General features: G+C 40.1%; 1 protein-coding gene across 3 annotated transcripts in view; it reads right to left on the reverse strand.

The window, feature by feature from the left end:
* The window catches only part of LOC124615258 (serine protease svh-1-like), a 451,576-nt gene that overhangs the window by 300,192 nt on the left and 131,019 nt on the right, over positions 1-20,365 (reverse strand). For all 3 annotated transcript variants that reach the window (XM_047143026.1, XM_047143011.1, XM_047143016.1), the window contains one exon: positions 11,276-11,735. In XM_047143026.1, the coding sequence (XP_046998982.1) occupies positions 11,276-11,735 (460 nt within the window). The remainder of the gene's footprint in view (positions 1-11,275; positions 11,736-20,365) is intronic.

The raw sequence follows: 20,365 nt of genomic DNA on the forward strand, positions 1-20,365 counted from the left end.
AGCTATAGTGCACTAGATGTCATTTCACTTTTTGGCAAAGAGAGATTTGATGTGTTTCTGCACATCAGTACCTGGAATCATTGTAAGAAATGGGAGGGCAACTATCTACCTCTCTAGCCAAATGGTCAGCCAGATCATTCGCTATGATGTCCACATGACTTGGGACTCATAGAAAGACAATGGAGCAGGTGGCATGGAGAAGGGCAGAGAGAATGTCAGAGATAGCAGAGACCAAAAGGCAACGAGAGTAACATCGATCTATAACCTGCAGGCTGCTCACTGGATTGCTACATATTAAAACATTGTGGAGAAAGGCGTGAGTAACAAAATGTAGGACCCTGTTAATGGCTAGCAGCTCTGTTATGGTCCCAGCAGTAAATGATGTTCCAAGCCAGTTGGAGAGTTAAAAGCATATCCTGTCTTAGCTATCATTTGAGAACTATCAGTGCAGAACATGGCAGCACCTAGATCTTTCCAAGTATGTAACACACAAGATGCAAGAATGTCATAAGGCTGACAGAGATCCTGGAATAGGTCAGTCCTAATCCGTGGTCTAGGCACCATCCCAGGAAGGGGAAGTGGGGGGGGGAGGGGGGGGAGGGATGTCAGGGTGCAAGAGGAACTACACGGGACACATTCCAGAGAGTAGAGGTGGAGATCCTCCCCTGATGGAGGGAAGTGAGACATATTCCAACCCGCAATCCTACCCGAGGACGGGTACTAAGGGGGAGGTGTCCCTCACTGGCAAGGAGGATGGGGTACACGGAATGGTCAGGGAATCATCAAATGGTGAGTGCATAAGAAGTCAATAGCTACCTCCATCGTATTTGCAGAGAGAGAATCCATGCTTCTGTGAGGAGACTCTAAATGTGACTAGTGCGAAAGCCACCAACAGCCAGATGCACCTCATAATGATGAACAATTTCAAGGAGTTTCAGAGTGTAAGGAGCCACTGAGCCATAAGCCTGACAACCATAATCCAGTCTGGGCAAAACTGGAGCACTGTAAAGATGGAGAAGAGTAGCATGGTCATCACCCCAAATTGTGGGCCTCAAGGCAGACAGCATTCATCTTCCGCATGCAGGTAGTCTTCAGGTGGTAAATACGGGGCAGCTATGTCAGCTTAATATCAAAAATAAGGCCCAAGGAATGGAACTGTGCTACAACATCTAGGCGCTGGTTGCCTAAATAAAGTTCTGGATTGGGATGTACTGCATGTCAATGGCAAAAATGCATAAATCACAATTTGGAGGGAGAAAAGTGGAAGCTATGGGGAAAGGGCCCATGTGGAGGCCCGTTGGATGCCACTTTGAAGCTGGGTTTCAGCAGATGCTACCAATTGGGAGTTGCACCAGATGCAAAAATCATTGACTTACAATGCCGTGGTAACCAGAGGCCCAACAGAGGTCACAATCCCACTGATGGTGATAAGGAAGAGTGTCACACTTTAACACAGAAACCTGTGGGATACTGTTCTCTGGATCTGAGGGGTACTGAGTAAAGTGACAACTCTTACCCGGAAGACTCGATGGGATGAAAATTCATGGATAAAAATTGTAAGGGGCCACAAAAGCCTCAGTTATGGATAGTAACTAAAATGTGAAGGCACCAAGCTGTGTTGCATGTCTAATGTAGGTCAAAGATGACCACAAAAAGGTGTCTGAGTTCAGCAAAAGCTTTTTGGATTCTTGTGTCCAATCTGAGTAAATGTTCAGTTGTAAACCATCCTTCCTGGGAGCTACATTGATATGGGAGCAAAAGGCTCTGAGATTCGAGCACCCAACTTAATTGAAAGCTAACCATCCTCTCGAGCAGTTTACAACGGAAGTCAGTCAAACTAATCGGTTGGTAGCTGTCAAGAGACATTTGATTATTCCCGGACTTAAGTACGGGGATAACTATGCTGTCTTGCCACTGTGAGGGGAAGGCACCCATGAGCCAAAAGTGACTGAAGACCCTGAGTAGATGTCGCCTCTGGCTAATGCCCAAGTTTTGGATCATCTGGTTGTGGATGGAATCTGGGCTTAGGGCTGAGTCATGTGAAGAGCTAAGTGCCTGCAAGAATTCCCATTCAGTGAAGTATTCATTATAGGTTTCAGCTTGGTGAGGTTTGAAACAGAGGGGGTTTCTTCAACTCATTGTTTCTGCTGAAGAAAGGTAGCACGATAGGATGAGGATGCCAATGCTGCCGCAAAGTGTGTCGTGAGGTGTGCTGCAAGTACCGATGGATCAGTACACAGAGCACCCTGTAGAATAAGACCCTGGATAGTTGTATGGAGCTTGGACCAAACCTGAGATGAAGAGGCATACAACACCAGGGAGGAAATATAGAGCTCCCAGGATTCCTTTTTACTCTGCTTAGTAAGATTGTGAGCCTTTTCATGGAGAAGTTTAAAAGCAATAAGGTTAGTCTGTGAAGGGTGTCGTTTAAATCGTTGCAGCACTCATCAGCTGTCCATGATAGCTCCTACATCCTTGGTCCACCACAGTATTGGACTATGACAAGGTGGACTCATGGATAGAGGGACAGCAGTGCCAGTGGCATGAAGAATAGTGACAGAGACGTCTTGCACGACCACATCAATGCACTCCGAGAGACAGATGTCGAAGTGCACAGCAGGCGTATATAAAGCCCAATTGGCTCTGTGGAAAGCCCAGAATGGGGGTCTGTCTGCCTGGTGACATCAGGAGAATGATAAAATCACTGGAAAGTGGTCACTGTCACAAAGGTGATCATGGGGTGACCAGTGTAGTGCAGCTGCAAGAGCAGGGGAGGAGGCCGTGAGATCAGTGGCAGAAAAGGTGTCATGAGCAGCACTGAAGCATGTAGGAGAACCATTATTGAGGAGACACAAGTGAAAGTCTGCAGTAGGTTGGTCAATTAGAAGACCCCTACCTGTTGAAGTGGCACTCACCCAAAGAGGGTGGTGTGCATTGAAGTCCCCGAGGAGAAGATATGGGGGTGGGAGTTACTGTATTAAGGTAGGCAGTTCAATATAAGAATATGGAACATCTGGAGGGTGGTAGACACCGTAAATGGTGATTGTTGGGGTTGTCCGCAATCGTACCACTATTGCTTCTATGTTGGTATGAAGGGGGATCCAGTCATTAACATCAGTGTGGATAAAAGTGTAGACCCCTCCAGATGCTATCTCAGGACCTGCACGGTTCTGACAGAACATCCAGTAACCATGAAATGTTGGAAAGTGGTCATAACAGAAATGTGTTTCTTGCAGAACAAGATAGAATGCAGAATAAGTGGAAACAAGTTGTTGTATTTCCAGTAAATGGCAGTAATATCTGTTGCAATTCCACTGGATTACATGTGGTTAGAGTCCAGGTTAGACATAAAGAAGCCAAGGGGAACCATGTCATCTGGTTAGTGCTCATCACTGGTGAGGATAGGAAGGGTCTAATTCAGCATGAGAAGGAGGGGTGAAGCTCCCTGGGATACCAGGGAAGCCTTGTCCTTGGACTTCTACTGCTTTTTCTTCTCCCTCAGAGGGAGGGAAGAGATGTTATCAGCAAGAGAACAGGTGGCAGCAATGTCTGGATTGAACAGAGAGTGAGCAGCTTTGGGGGCCTTGGAGCATGGGTCCCAAGTTTGCAGGTCTCCTATCTTGAGAATGCCAGGGAGGGGTGTCCCAAGAGTGAACCCCTTCCCTAGCAGGAGCCAGAGGAAGGGATTTCTTCTCTGGCCAAGGAGGAAGAGGAGGAGGAGGAGGAGCAGTTCCTTGATTGGAAGGGATGAGAGTTGCCAGGGAGGGAAAAGGGGGAGGGGGAGGAAAGGGAAGGGTGAACCAAAGGGGAGAGTGAGAGGAGAGGTGGATCGGACCAGGGTAAGGAAGAGGTGGGAGAGGGAAAGGAGTCCACGTAAATCAAAATATTGAACATTTACAGTTGGCAGACTCCACTGAATTATTTATTGGTCCAGATCACCACTGGGAAAGAGTGGATGATGCAGTGCCAATGCACGTTTCTCCATGTCTACCATTGTTGCTCTCTGAACTAAGGTGGATCAACAGTGGGTGCTGACTAGGTGTTTTAGCTAAATATGCTACTACTAATCTCATTAATTTAGCTGTTGGAGAACTGAATGATGGCGCTACACATAGCTTTTGGGATTTAGAATCAACTGAAATCAGCACCGATCAAGAATGATTAATGAAAGAGAAGGAGTCAGTGACAGTGAGTTTCATGCAATGTACATGCTTGCAAACCAACAATGAGTAGTTCACCTCCCTCAACCATCCAATGTTTTTCTATCTAACAACTTTCACAATGTCAAGTGACATTTTGATGCCTCAGGAAAATATTATGTAGAAATGTTGACCTAAGACTTGTTTATGGCAAGTTAATGTTGGAGTTCATTAAAAACTACCACATAGAGTTGGCTCCTACTAAAAATCCTACAAATTATTTTATTTGCCTCATCAATTGGTCAAGCAAACAAGACACGGGAGTACAAAATGGTGGATAGTCTATGATGGTTCTTCTTACAAATGAGGTGCACCCTCTCTTACGCTTACAAACGAGGTGGACTCTCTCTTATTGAGACTTTAGAAATCAGGCCTAACTTGTTGCCTGAAGTGATTGAGATCCTTTTGAGATTCCATCTGCAACACCTTGTAGTCACTGTTGACATTGTTTACATTTTCCTGCAGCTCTCTTTGTCTTGACAATAGAGATCTTACTAGTTTCTTCTGGTACAAGACCAACAATAACAAGGTTGAAGATCACATTGATGCAATCCAAAGGACAATTTATTGATTCTCATGCAGCCTGTTCCTGCTTTCAGCAACTATTCATGAACTAGCAGACACTTATCTATCGCAGTTCCCTGGAGCACCAGCCTTACTGCATAAGAATATGTACATGGGTGACTTTACTGCAGGAAGTGAATCGGAAAGTAGGTTAGTCTCACTATATTGTTAAGTTATCTTCGCTAATGAATAAAATCAAATTGACACTGTCAATGTGGATGACTAATATGGAAGAATTATCTGCTATTTGGAAGGTGGAACAAACAATCAAAAGTCACGATTCTAACAACATGGAACTCAGAAGAAGGCACATTCTCAGTGAGTCAGCAACAAGTCACCACAAAATTTTGAGAGACAACTGCAACAAAAAGAAATTTACTAAGAGCAACAGCAGGTCTTTATGACCCACTGGGATTAATAACTCCAACATCCATCATAGGAAAAATTCTGTTTCAAGACACTTGGTTGCTTGGACTATTTTGGGATGAACCCCTGCCCTACAAACTGTAGGTTAGATAGTGCACCTGGCTGTCAAACCTTCTTGGGCTATCCCACCGGCTGCTGTGGCCAAGTGGTTCTAGATGCTTCAGTCCAGAACCGCACTGCTGCTATGGTCGCAGGTTCGAATCCTGCCTCGGGCATGGCTGTGTGTGATGTCCTTAGGTTAGTTATGTTCAAGTAGTTCTGAGTCCAGGGGGACTGATGACCTCAGATGTTAAGTCCCATAGTGCTTGAGCCATTTGAACCATTTTGAGCTATCTAATATTGCTATTCCAAGGTGGATCCAACTGTCAAGAGCAATAGCTCCTATATTCACGTTTTCTGTGATGCATCTGAAACAGCATATGCTGCCACTTCTAGTGACAACATTTCCAAACTAATGTGTAATAAAAGTAGATTAGTGTCCTTGAAGAAAATAACACTTCCTCAGATTGAACAGCTTGTAGTACTGATAGGAGCCTGACTACTATACTATTATTACAAGGTCACAACCTCTGACCTTAGCAGAGTGAAACTTTGACAGATGCCGTTGTAACCCGTGGAAGGATGGAAGGTGAGATCGTCACTTTTAGAACATTTGTATGCAACACAGTGTCAGAAATACATACATGTACCACACCATCTCAGTGGAGATACTGTCCAGGCAAAGACAACCTGTCAGATTAAGTTTCAAGAGGATCCACAGCTCATGTTGTGAATATTGGATATCTGCTGGAATGGGCCAACATGACTATCACAATATTCTAATTTATGGCCAAGCACTCACTTCACATCTATTGCACCTAAAATTTTATTGAAAGCTAGGAAATTAGATAAATTTTCTCAGGATTTTCTCACTCAGACTTCACAATCACTCATAAATGTAAACAGATTCATCTCTTACTGGGAACTGTTATGAACCACTGTCACCTCCTATGTTTCAAAATAAAAGTCCTTCAAAAAATGGATTTATGTGAAGTATTCATTGCAGAAGAGGTAGCAGAAGCTCATCTTTATTGGATTAAAACTATGCAGCAAGAATGTTTCTCCCTGTAAGTCATCACTCTAAGCAAAGATCTTCAACTTTCTAGCCTCTGCAAGGCACTGAGCCACAGCAGCATGGACAGGATGTCCTAGAATCTATACTTATGAACATAAAAGCTGCCTGCAGTTCAAGACCCATTACACAAAACTGAGGATGAAGTGCTTACCCCAGCTCATTTTCTCATGGGAGGAAGAATTACCACCCTACCCACAGGCTCTGAGCCACCAAAAACAACAGGTTTTGTAATGCAATCTATGCTGCTGCAGAAGATATCTGACGAGTTTTAGAAGTGGTGGAGCAAAAAGTATTTTTGCTCTTTTGGAGCTTTCATCAATTTAAGAATACTGGCAAACCACTGAAGATCCAGACTGGAGATATTGCACTCTTTCGAGAGGATATTCTTCCCCACCACATGTGGAAGAGAGTAAGAGTGAAAGAACTATGAACAGGTTGGGATGGATTACCTCAAACTGTTATCCTCATTATCCCAGATGGAAGCGATGTCACCAGGCCAGTCCAGCTGGTCCTCCCTGTGGAAGTCAACTATGGTGGGGAGGGTGTGAACGATCAGTAACATTTTACAACAATGTCTAGAGCACTTTATCTGTGTACCTATATTTGTATAACATTGCTGCTGTCTCATTGTTATAAATATGTAAACAAACACTCTGTTGAAGTGATTAGCTTGTACTTCCTTGCTTTCTCAACTTGACAATGACAGCTGCCACAGTCCCTCTACCCCTCTATCATACACCATGGTTTGCAGAGTATGTCTGTAGACAGAAACTTATCTCTACACTTGGTCCGCAAACAGACCCTCAGTGCCACATCTTCTTCTGATATTCAGGAAGCCCAACAAACCCACTAACAGCTACTAAATGATATCAGTGCAAACTAAAACAACTAAACCAAATTTATACTGAGATTGTGACTTACTTTGTCACAATTGAAATGACAAATATGTTCCTCAAAAGCATTCCTGCTTCCTCCACAGCACCATTCAATTGTGACTAGGTTAATGTCCCACTGCTCTCTTCCTTGTATGGGCTTTGCTCTCAATACTATGACTAATAATCTTATCCCTGTGAAAGATGTGGAGCAAGACATTCCATGCATAAAGCCACTATATCCCATTGATTGTAGATCTTTGCCCATCAGAACCAGGCCTACTAAAAAAATCAAGAAAATCAATTGCTTATTGCAAACTCTAAATCTATTACTATTTCACATTATCAGCTAACCAACTGCCGTTTCTTATGAATGACCAAAGTTGGACAGCATGCATGACAACACAGTTGTAAAGCATTCTTTGAACCAGAAGCATGACTGCCTGTCAATGATTTGATGAGCATTATAATCTGTTCACTGGTTGTATCCATGAAATGATGTTGCTCAGAAATGCATGCAGCACTGCACAAGTACAGCAAAGACTGTTAAAACACAAAACTGAAGGGCTATAATTTTTTTCACCACTTTAGCCAAGTCCATTTATTTCAACACGCAATTCACCAACTTTGACAAGTCAAACACCAAATTAAAAAATGGATGAAGAACACTCTCAATCACAATACCAAAAACAGGCAGTCACATAGCAACAATAACAACCATTGCTTACATTGTTCGGTCTAACTAAAAAAAAAAAAAATAAGGCATTATGTTAGGTGACATCAGAACACCAGAAAGTACGTGTATGTGTTCATTCAAGAAGAGAAAAATTTTATCTTAAATGATTTTTGTTTCATATTCTGTACAAAATTACACACTATTCTGTCAAGGCCACAGCATTATTTCACACTAATTGATTTTTTGTGTTTAGTGTTCATGTAATAAATTTTTATCATAACATATCTAAAACATCTGTACTTCACTGTTTATCTTTAGCCACTATGCTATCCCTTGACATTAAGGAATCATCAGAGTCTTGCTCAAAGATTTCATTATTTTATAATCTGTCTCAAAACCAAGAAAATTAATGTCACTTGTGTCACTGTTTTTATTTGTTTCTTGTTCAAGGATGTGCCATATCATTCTTGCTTGATTCTTTGAGTTTCTTATTATTTTAAGCACAGAGTATACTTTTTGCCTTTAATGACACAACACAGTAACACAAAAGAAAAGAAGAAAACTTTGAAGTAGTATTTGTAATTCATATCCACTTCTTCATTACAACTAGTTGTCTAAATTTTATTACGTTTTTTCCTTCCTAACACCTGATGTTTTGAAGTCAGATGTTAATCACCCATCCTCTCCATTTCCTGAATCCACTTTCAACTGTTATGATGAAAATGTAAATTCAAAATGCTGTAAGAATATAGTTAACAAGATATTAAAAGCCTCATCTACAGCTGGAGAGTTATCTTGCTAAATGGGCTAAATGACACAATGTACTTTCTAGGTTATTCAGAATAAACTTTATGTAGCTGGCCAATGTGGCTGAGCGGTTCTAGGTGCTAGAGTCTGGAAATGCGCTGCTGCTACGGTCGCAGGTTCGAATCCTGCCTCAGGAATGGATGTGTGTGATGTCTTTAGGTTAGTTAGGTTTAAGTAGTTCTAAGTCTAGGGGACTGATGACCTCAAATGTTGAGTCCCATAGTGCTTAGAGCCATTTGAACCATTTGACTTTAGAAAAGCAAGTTATCACTTGGTATGAACCAAAAATAACAAATAAACATTGCCTGTTTTAAATAAATTTGCGCTGAAGTGCTAAATGGTATGAGTCAACCAATCAAGTTTTGTAACACTTCTATCTCTAGTAATCATTTTACTGTTCGGTCTTCACACAGTCACTGTAAAAATGTTTGTACAACTCAGGTAGGTATTCTATTATACTTCTGAGGTTTCTTTTCTTTTCTGAAGACAATCCTTTTGTGCAAGGACCTCACTGAATGCAATTATTTAGAAATTTTCACTTTGCCATCCTTTTTTAAACACACTTTTCACTTCCAATCCCTCTGTTTCAGACAAATGCCCTTTTCTTCAACTACCCCAGGCATAATGATTTTAATCTATGGGGCAGAAGTGGTATTAACCTTAGTTGTGTTAATGATCATATTAGCAACTTCACCAAGCCAGGTGGCATGGTGGTTAGCACACTGGACTCACATTCAGGAGGACGGCAGTTCATTCCCACATCCAGCCATCCCGATTTAGGTTTTCTGTGGTTTCCCTAAATCCCTTCAGGCAAATTCCAGGATGGTTCTTTCGAAAGGACATGGCCGACTTCCTTCCCCATCATTCCCTAATATAATGACACCAATGACCTCACTGTCATCAACTCAACTTAGCTTCTTGATGAAAGTGCATTAAATAACTGCCTTTCATCTGAGCTATTTGATGGTTGCTTATTGCCTGCTGTTGTTACGGTGTTCATTACACTGATAAGATTGAAATGCTTACTCCCTTTGCTCTTTCTTTTTTTTCTTTTTTTTTCAACAATTGCAAGGTCATTGTCACAAGCTAAAAGGCTGGGACCAGAAACTAAATACTTCATCTACATCTACATCTACATTTATACTCTGCAAGCCACCCAACGGTGTGTGGTGGAGGGCACTTTACATACCACTGTCATTACCTCCCTTTCCTGTTCCAGTCGCGTATGGTTCATGGGAAGAACGACTGCTGGAAAGCCTCCGTGCATGCTCGAATCTTTCTAATTTTACATTCGTGATCTCCTTGGGAGGTATAAGTAGAGGGAAGCAATATATTTGATACATCATCCAGAAACGCATTCCCTCGAAACCTGGACTGCAAGCTACACCGAGATGCACAGCGCCTCTCTTGCAGAGTCTGTCACTTGAGTTTGCTGAACATCTCCATAACGCTATCAAGCTAACCAAATAACCCTTTTGATCTTCTCTATCTCCTCTGTGAACCCAACCTGGTACAGATCCCACACTGATGAGCAATACTCAAGTATAGGTCGAACGAGTGTTTTGTAAGCCACCTCCTTTGTTGATGGACTACATTTTCTAAGGACTCTCCCAATGAATTTCAACCTGGCACCCGCCTTACCAACAATTAATTTTATATGATCATTCCACTTCAAATTGTTCCGTACACATACTCCCAGATATTTTACAGAAGTAACTGCTACCAGTGTTTGTTCTGCTATCATATAATCATACAATAAAGGATTCTTCTTTCTATGTATTCGCAATACATTACATTTGTCTATGTTAAGGGTCAGTTGCCACTCCCTGCACCAAGTGCCTACCCACTGCAGATCTTCCTGCATTTTGCTGGAATTTTCTAATGCTGCAACTTGTGTTCTATTGACCAGTAGGCACCACCACCAATGCAAGAGGAAGGCTAAAAAATGGCAGGAGCAAGCAGAAGTGTATAATTTCTATGTCCGATATAGCCAACTCATGTAATATATTATGCAATTACACCATTTAGCATGAACAAGTAATAGGAGTTACTTCTCATGCAATTTACTGGCCTTTGCAGCACCTACATGAGCCGTAATTGGACATAGCCCTTTAGTACGTAAAAGCCCTATTCACATGCCACCAAACAAAGTATAAAATACAATTTATCCGAAACTAGAGCTTAGTCCTTCAGCACGATAACCCTTCAGTGACTCCCATAATTTTTCTCCAAAATATGAGTTGCATAATGTTTCAAAAATGGTTCAAACGGCTTTGAGCAGTATGGGACTTAACATCTGAGGTCATCAGTCCCCTACAACTTAGAACTACTTAAATCTAACTAACTTAAGGACATCACACACATCCATGCCCGAGGCAGGATTCGAACCTGCGACCATAGCGGTCGCGCGGTTCCAGACTGAAGTGCCTAGAAATGCTCGGCCAATCCAGCCGCCGCATAATGTTTAACTGTTATTATTTCACCATCATGGTTGGAGGAAGTATTTATTGCTGCTTTAATACCAAACCATTAAAATTAATGAATCTAAAAATAAAATGTTATTTATTGGATTCTATGCTTCAATCAGAGACATTCATTACAAATCTGTTGTACAAACCTGTAATAGCCAAGCTGTCTGCAAACTACAGTTGCTTCTTTTATTGTCCATTCATTTTTGTTGTCACACACTGTTCCCCACCCAGTGTCTTCTGTATGAACTTCAATATATCCTTCCCAGGGTTCAGAGCCTCCCCTTAATCTCACTTTTTGGCCACTAACATCGGAAGTTATAATAACTTTCCGAATAGCATTTGGGGTTGCTCTGCTGTGATTTTTTGTAGTGGAAACTGATGAGGAACCACTCTGATATATAAATGGAATTTTATTATTTGAATAATCAGGTGAAACTGGTTCTGGAGACTTGGTGAATGTAGATACAGTTGGAAATGTCCTCTGCCTTAAAGTTGGTAATGGTGTAGTGGAAACATGAGAGGTATATCCCAGAGCACTAGTTACATGAGTAAATAAATTTCCTCTGCTGGTATGATCTGTACTCCTCCATGTGGTATCTGAGAGTCCTAAAAAAGAAAAAAAAAGCATATAATGTGCCACCTCTTAACATGTGCACATGCTACATTTATGAAGCGTCATTGGCTTATAATGAAAACATCATATCTTGGAAAAGTTATGCATCATTTTCTCACTTGGTTACCTAACAATATATGTGGTTTCCTTTATTCTTCTTTATGCCTCATTGGGTTACTAGTAGTTGAGATATGAGGTTTTCTACCTAATAATGCAATACAAGTATTTTATTTTTATTTTTGAAAGTTGAGGATTTCATTCTAAGCTGACAATTCAAGTAACCAAAATTTGTTGATTAGCCATTTTATAATACTTTTAATTACCAAGTGTATGTCAGCACGGAAAACTTCTTTCATGTCTCTTACACTTTTCTTTAACTGTGGTGCTCTGAAAATACATCTTCAAGTGAAACTTGGAGGTGTCAGTAGGACAGAAATAATGTAAGACACACAAACAAACAAAATCAGTAAGTAAATGAATATAATGCAACTGGTGTAGTTGATCACAGGTCTTTTGCTTCTAGTCAACCACAATCTAAATCAGAAGGTCAAAAATGAAAATAAATACAAGTTACTGCAATTACTAATGACTTTCAAAGAATTGGGCCAGGAACATTCAACAGCTCATAAGTAATTGTGCATCTTTGTAGTATAACTTAATCAACAATTTCTGATTCCTTTCAGATGAACATGGTGAGTTTAACTAATGTTGTACTTGAAATGGGCATGATGGTCGAATGTAATACAAAACCACTATCACTGTGAAGTATCCACATGATGTAATGGAACTGATAAGTGACACACTATTCTTATTTAGTGAATATCTTGATATATCTCATAAATTTGTGATACGAACCAGTCAGTAGCAACTGACAACTTCATTGTTTTTGTGAGTGTATAACACTTTGAATAACATAGATAAATTGGTTATAGGTAATCATACACAGAATTTCATGTAACTGGATTGATAAAAAATCTACTCACGAAGAAGCAGCAGGGGAACACACACAAAAAAGTGTTTAACTTTTACAAGCTTGTGGAGCCATTGGGTCTTTCTTCTGGCAGGAGAGCTGAAGGGGAAGGAAGAGGGGTGAAGGAAAAGGACTGGAGAGCCTTAGGGAAAGGGGTACAGTTCAGAAAAGAAACCCCGAACCTCGGGTCAGGGGAGACTTATCAGACAGGATGAGAAGAAAAGACTGATTGTTGAGGACTGTACCAGATGAGATTTGAAAACCTGACAGTTTGAAGGAGGAAGACAAAGTAATATGCATGATAGAAATTATTACTAAAACATTGTGCATGAGCTAATATGAGTGAAAAGCTAAGTGTATTGTGTGTAACAGAGGTGGGAGGGTGATGGCAAAAATTAGACAGGTCAGAACGCAAAGTGCCAACAAAAGTTTCCATAACTGTGTCTGAAACACTTGCCTAAAACAGTATTTGTGGGCCACTGAATCCCAAAAACTGGTGAGATGCACACAGTGTTGTGATTCAATCCTGAGTCTGTGAGCAGGTTGAAAGTTCCCATTGATATGAGCATAGAATCTCGGGTGAAGATGAAGAATACAGTTCTGCCAATTGACCAGCTTAGGGTACGAGAGGCTGAAGAAAGAACCCTGTAAATGACAAAAGAGGCCAGAAACCTACAACAATGACAACTATGGGCCTACCGAGTTTTAACTCTGAATTTAGGCTTAACAGATCATACCGAAAACTTTAAATACATTTTCTCCAAAATATGAGATTTTTAGTTTTAGATACAATTTGCTCTCAAAGTAGAAACTTGGTACAGGAGCTAATTATATCACTTCATACAAACGTACTAGAACTTTGGTAATCAAATAAAAAGTGTGTGAAATATTTAAATACTATTTTTTTAAATGCCAATATTTTAGATCACACACTTTTGTGTTAATTTCTAGTGTGATAACAATGCTACTGTCATATAATAAGTAATACATTTTGAGAAATCAAACAAAGGAAAATCGAGGATGGAATGTAACAGCATTATGAAAAGGATAGCTGCTAGTCTGTGTGTGTGTGTGTGTGTGTGTGTGTGTGTGTGTGTGTGTGTGTGTGTGTGTGTGTGTGTGTTTGTGTGTGTGTGCCTGTGTCTGTGTCTGTCATATATTTTTGAAAAAGGCCTTGTTGGCTGAAAACTTGTTTTGTGACAGTCTTTCTGTTGTGCCTATCTGCGACTCAGCATCTCAGCTATAAGGTGAGTAGCAACTATCCTTTTCATAATATTGTAACATTTTGAAGAATACATGTCAATGTATGCATGTTTAAAATTTGGTTTGGCTTGAACAAATAGTTTTCGAGAAATGTATACCAACGTTAGTATGGCCAATCATTGGAAATACTCCCATGACTGAGTGCCCTTAAAAACCTATGAGTTTTCATTAGTAGTTGTAGAGATGATAAAATGAACCTAATGTCCTTTCACCCCACACAGAATAATGCATACTCCAAGACATTGTACCTAGATCAAGCAGAATGCATAAAGGACATTATGAAACAAGGTAAGTAATATAAATTATTACAATATTCATGTTCAAAACAAGATCAAAGTTATAACTATCTTTTCTTTGACCAGCTTTTAAAGAGTTGAAAAGCACTGGGTCAAAGCAGTTCACTGTGGAGAAAGTGAGGCTTGCAAGCAACATTCTATAGTCAATGTCATTATTGTTCAAAGCAAGGAGAGGGTCAGAATGAGCTAGTAATTTAATATTCTTCCCAGTAAGATATGACATGTACCACTAAGTTGAAACATATGAAAAACTATATTCAATGTCTGCAGAAACTTGAAAAGGGAAGTACTATAAAATTGACAAAACAACATAAATTACAAAATATAAGGATGCAGTATGTGTAGTAAAGCATAACTCATTCGGTATAGCAGAGAAACATCCCATAAGTTTAGGTATAATGTTTCTCAACTTTTTCACTGTCAGTTACCGTAATTACCTGAATCCAAGCCGCACTTATTTTCCTGTTTTTGTAATCCAAAAAACCTCCTGAGGCTTAGAATTGAGAGCTAAGTAAGCGGAAGTTCTCAAAAATGTTGGTAGGTGCCACCACAACTAACTTCTGCCGTCGAATATATCTAGCACTACACAGGCATGCTTTGCAGGCACAAAGATAAATACTGGTGCCAATACCTCTGCATCAGTAAATAAATTTAAGAAAAGGTGGAAGACGAGCTTTTTTCTATGCCCCGAGACTGGCTAGACTGGGATGTTTGACAATATGGCCAACTCTATGTTCTGAATTTTTTCCTACCTCTGACAAGTTGGTTGGTTGGTTGTTTTGGGGAAGGAGACCAGACAGCGAGGTCATCGGTCTCATCGGATTAGGGAAGGACGGGGAAGGAAGCCGGCCGTGCCCTTTCAAAGGAACCATCCCGGCATTTGCCTGGAGCGATTTAGGGAAATCACGGAAAACCTAAATCAGGATGGCCGGACGCGGGATTGAACCGTCGTCCTCCCGAATGCGAGTCCAGTCCTCTGACAAGTGATGGTTGCTAATAGGAACTTATATGAATTGTGAATCACATGCAGTATTCTCTTCACCATAAGAATAATACGAATGTAAACATTTTTCCATGTATTCTTTCGTGTTTGCTGCTATCTCATTTAAATCCTGTCTGCCTAATAAACTACGAAACTAGAGTGAGACAACAGCAAACGCGAAAGAATATACATATCATGTCATGTTTATATTCGTATTATTCTTATGCCGAATAATGATACAGTCAGAAATGAAGCACGGCAACTGACTAGATTTTTAAATCTAAGATGACACTAATTTCTATGCAGAATGTAATGTACTAAAGAGACGTCTGCAAAGATTTTCAAACGGAGAAAAATTTTTGCTAAACTCTCGTTCACATCTTCTATCATACGCAGTCTATTATTTGGTTCTCGTTTATCATTATCAAAGAAAGCAGCAGTGTAAGTAACAACAAATAGCAGTCTCTTGCCATTGTTTTGCTAATGAGACAATTCCTCTCTTTTTTTTATTGTAAGCGGCGGTAGCGCACACAAAAGCAAGCCATGCCGCAAGCGTCGACAGGACGTAAACACTAATTATAAGAATGCAACAAAAAAATGCATAACACAGTACAATAATGCATTTTCAGCTTAGAGTGACGTAAACACCTATATCAAAGAGAACAGCACTTATCAGATCAAAGAAAAATAAGCAATCAATTCAAACCAGACGAAGTATGCAAAAAAGGAAGGGTACCTGTATAAATACGAACGGAGCACCTGACGCATAGCAATGGCTACCTGGTAAAGCTTAACTGCTAAGCTTACGACTCGAACCAAACTACTGTAGCTGTATTGTCATTCAGTCGACCTAAATTGTGTCTCATGTTACAATGGACCAACTTTGTTTCGATTTGGAGGTGCGGTATAAAACTTTTCTCCCCCCTTGAATTTCGAGTCTCAAATTTCAGGTGCGGCTTAGATTCGGGATTTTTTTTTCCCCCTTGATTTCGAGTCTCATTTTTCAGGTGCAGCTTAGATTCGATTGCGGCTTAGATTCGAGTAAATACGGTAATCAGATTAGATTAAAAAAAAAGGCATCCCTTAAAATATGTTATCCAGTCACCACCTATGTTCATCATCAATGATTAATGGCAGGTGGTATAGCACTAGCAGTAGAAGGTATATAAAGTGGGTTGGGGAGAGGGGGCAAAAACAGTGCAGTTGTTACTGTAATGTGGAAATTGAGTGATTTATCCAATGTCCAAAAGGGCATGATCAGATCGTTGACTTTCAGATAAAGGGTGGAAGAATTTCTAAAATGGCTGAGTTTTTTAAACTGTTTATGTGCCACAATGGTTAAAGTATACTGAGTATGGCAAAATGGTGCTATCCAAAACTGGCACCGAGGTAGCTGTGGTGCACCATGGGCCATAAATGGAAGGGGTGAATGATGGCTGTGGAGACACATATGGGCAAATAGATGTCACGCTGTTGAGCAACTGACCACTCAGATGAACCAAGGTGCTACGAGCAGTGTCTCCTCAAGACTATGCAGGGAACACTGCTGCAAATGGACATCTGCAGCAGGCATCTGGTTCATGTAACCATGTTGACTGCTGTTCATCAGTGACAAAGACACCAATAAATCAATTTGATCTCCACTGAGGGGTGCACATGGATGTGTACATGCACGTGCATAGTTCTGAAGATCAGCAGGATGGGTTTACTATTTTCCCTGACCAACCAAACTCACCGGGTTTAGACCCAACTGAGAATCTGTGGGGCCACACTTATTGTGCTGTTCATGCCATGGATCTTCAATCAAGAAACCTAGTCCAGTTGGCCATGGCACTGGTGTCAGGATGGCTTCACATGTCTGTCAGTCCCTTTAGAACCTCACTGACTCTTTTCCTGCATGTCTCGCATCAGTCCACACTGCAAAAGATGGCTAGTCAGGGTTTTGGTAGGTGGTTACATTAATGAGACTGGACAGAGAATAATGAAGAGGGAAATATGGTAACAGAAATATGAACTGGAAACTAATGTGTGCATAAAATGTACATGCACCAATATTTACAGATTAAAAATTTCTCTATTTACCTCAACTGCCAACAAATGAAACTTGTCTACATTTACAATTACTGTGATGCTTTTTGTATTCAATGCTGCTGAAAATTTGGTCTTGACATGACTTATTCTCCTACAGCTATGACTACAGCTTGACACCCTTACCCAGTTATGGTGGATTCTTTTTATAAATATCTTCTTGGGAATTACTTGCTTGAATAACATGAATTGACACATAGAAAAGAAATACGGATTTTTGTACAATCATATATGAAAAGTAAGTCCAGAAATTACAAAATTGTCTCTGGTAGTTAGACGTAATATTCATGAATTTTTTAAGCTCTTTAGTGACAACAGCCAGCAGAAGTGTACACAGCTGCAAAACAATGATTATGATAAAATGGTTAATGGGCAGAGATATGTATAGCTTCAGGGTAATTAAAATATTAGTTAGCTTAGGTTAAGTTGGTTACATGAGACTACATTGGATGTGTTAACAGCCACAGCAACAAATTAGTGGTACATACGTACAGAGGTGTGCCTTGCTTCTATGTTAAGCTTTTTACATTAGTTCTTTGTAAACAATATTCTTTTCCATCTCAGAAGTTGGCACTGTGACAATCAGACTGCATTATGAGCTAGCACATGAGTGTGCAACATAAAATCAGCAACAGGAAAAACACTCCTGCTACAAGTCAACTAACACAAAAGTGAGTGGTGTGTATCCCTGTAATATATCTATCATCAAACTGATGCAAATTTTGAAGAGAAACAGCAGTCACTTGAAATCAAAAGATAGGTCATTTTAGATCAACAGAATATGTGACACAAACACTATTTCTCCCTGAGAATATTTGCTTAAAATGGTGACCTGGACTACATTGTCAGGTAGAGCTTTGACATGAAACCTTCTACTAATACTACTACTACTACAAAGTTTCCAGAGCTTAAAGTTCTCAGCAAGAACACAGGTGCGCAGACACTAAGAACAAGCCCGTGATATTGAAAACGTGGTGGATTTAGTGAGTTCAAAAATTCCACAGAGGAAAGAACTGCTTTATATTTACCACCATGAATGCAGAGCTGTAATTGCACTGGTGCATGTAATCAAGTCATGAACCCTCCTGAAGATATCCTCCACAGACTGGAATAATACACTGAGTCTCTCAAGAAAATACATCACACCATTACACAACAGCCTTGTTAATTAAAAAAAAATATTGGAGCCATGATGACAATGGGTTTCTGGTTCCCAAAAGAATAAAAGGAAAAAATTAGCGAATATTTAAATCAAAATGAAAAGTGAAAAAATGAAAATATGACATGCATCACTGCAAGGTAACAAATGTCCATAGTGTGTTAGTAATCTACAAGCTATGAAGAGAATGGTGGAAAAATGAATAGAGGAGCATAGAGGCAGCTGTCAAAAGAAGGAAATGGATAAGTTGCCTGTACCAGTACATGCTTTGCAACAAGGAAACCACAAGTTTCTGTTTCATTAGGCCAGGTATGGTACCCACGGATACTGTGATAGGTTGCAGTTGTGTTATTACACACATCAATAATTCAATCAAAAAAGGCACATATCAAGAATTTCAACTGAAAGAAGGCAAGTGGGACAGTTAGTGTACCTGGTTTCTCATTCTAAAGAGGAACTGCATGGAGGGGTGCGGGGAGGCAACATCTATGCATGGAAGTGGACAGCAGCAAACACTGGCTTCAGTCATAGAGAAGGATGGGGAAGGAAATTGGCCTTGCCCTGTCAAGGGAACCATCCCAGCATTTGCCTGAAGCGATTTGAGGGAAATTACAAAAAACCTAAATCAGGATGGCCGGACACAGGATTGAACCATAGTCCTTCTGAATGAGAGTCCAGCATGCTAACCACTGTGCCACCTCACTCAGTAACCAGTCATGTAATTGAGTCATGAACCCTCCTGAAGATATCCTCCACAGACTGGAATAATACATTGAGTTTCTCAAGAAACATAACAGCCTGATTAATTTTAATAAATTAAAATAAATGATGTAACAAATACTGTTTAAGCATTATTTGTAAATTTTCATTTGTATGGACAATTTTTTCGTTACAGGTGACAAACCAAGTAGCTGGAGACAATTAATAAGCTACGAACCACACAAACTAATAACAAAATTAAAATGTGTCACAATAATAACAGAAAAAAATGTTAAATGGCAGTAGAAAAATATTTTTGAAAAATTTAGACATGTAATAAAAGGAAGCCCACTGATCATCACACAGATACTCTGAAACATGTTGGAGCAAAGAAACAGAAATAAAAATTACAACTGTCAAAATCAATCTGAACTCCTTACCTATTCCTATAAACATGAATTTGACTATGACTTAAAAATCAAAGGATAGTCAACAATTAATTTATTAACTGTGCTACTATTTCTATTCACAATTTAGGGGATAAAAATCCATCAGTAATTGTTTTTAGAACACAGAATTTTTGTCTACGTCACAATTACTTTATTTCACAATGTCGCTTATGCCCAGTTTTCCTTTTGTGAGTGTGTGTATGTGTGTGCGTGTGTGTGTGTGTGTGTGTGTGTGTGTGTGTGTGTGTGTGTGTGTGTGTGTGTGTGTGTGTGCGCGCGCGCGTGTGTGTACGTTAAGAACATCAACAATTATTTTGAACACAGTATGACATGATGGCAGGATTTAAAAATTTATTCCCTTAATATTCCCTAGATAGCTTTACAGCCACTAAATCTAGTGTGTTGGGCTGGGAAGTACAATGCCATCTATGCACTTAAAGGTTTGTTAATGTTCTTAAACTTTACAAAACATAGCTCTTATGAGTAAGAAATGTAATAAAGCGTGGCAACAGGTCTTAAAGGGAAAATCAAATCAGAGAGTGCGGAGGGAACATAAGTCTCAGGCGGTGAGTGACTGATGGGCGGGTGCAAATGCGTTTGTTGAAAATGCGTGCGCATCCAGCTAATGAAATCTGGCGAGGGGGGAAGATACTCGCTAACCTGGGGAAGAATAAGTTCCCCCGGTAGGACAAGATTCACATTGGAAACAAATTCGGA

This window comes from Schistocerca americana, chromosome 1 (genome assembly GCF_021461395.2).
Source record: "Schistocerca americana isolate TAMUIC-IGC-003095 chromosome 1, iqSchAmer2.1, whole genome shotgun sequence".
NCBI lineage: Eukaryota > Metazoa > Arthropoda > Insecta > Orthoptera > Acrididae > Schistocerca > Schistocerca americana.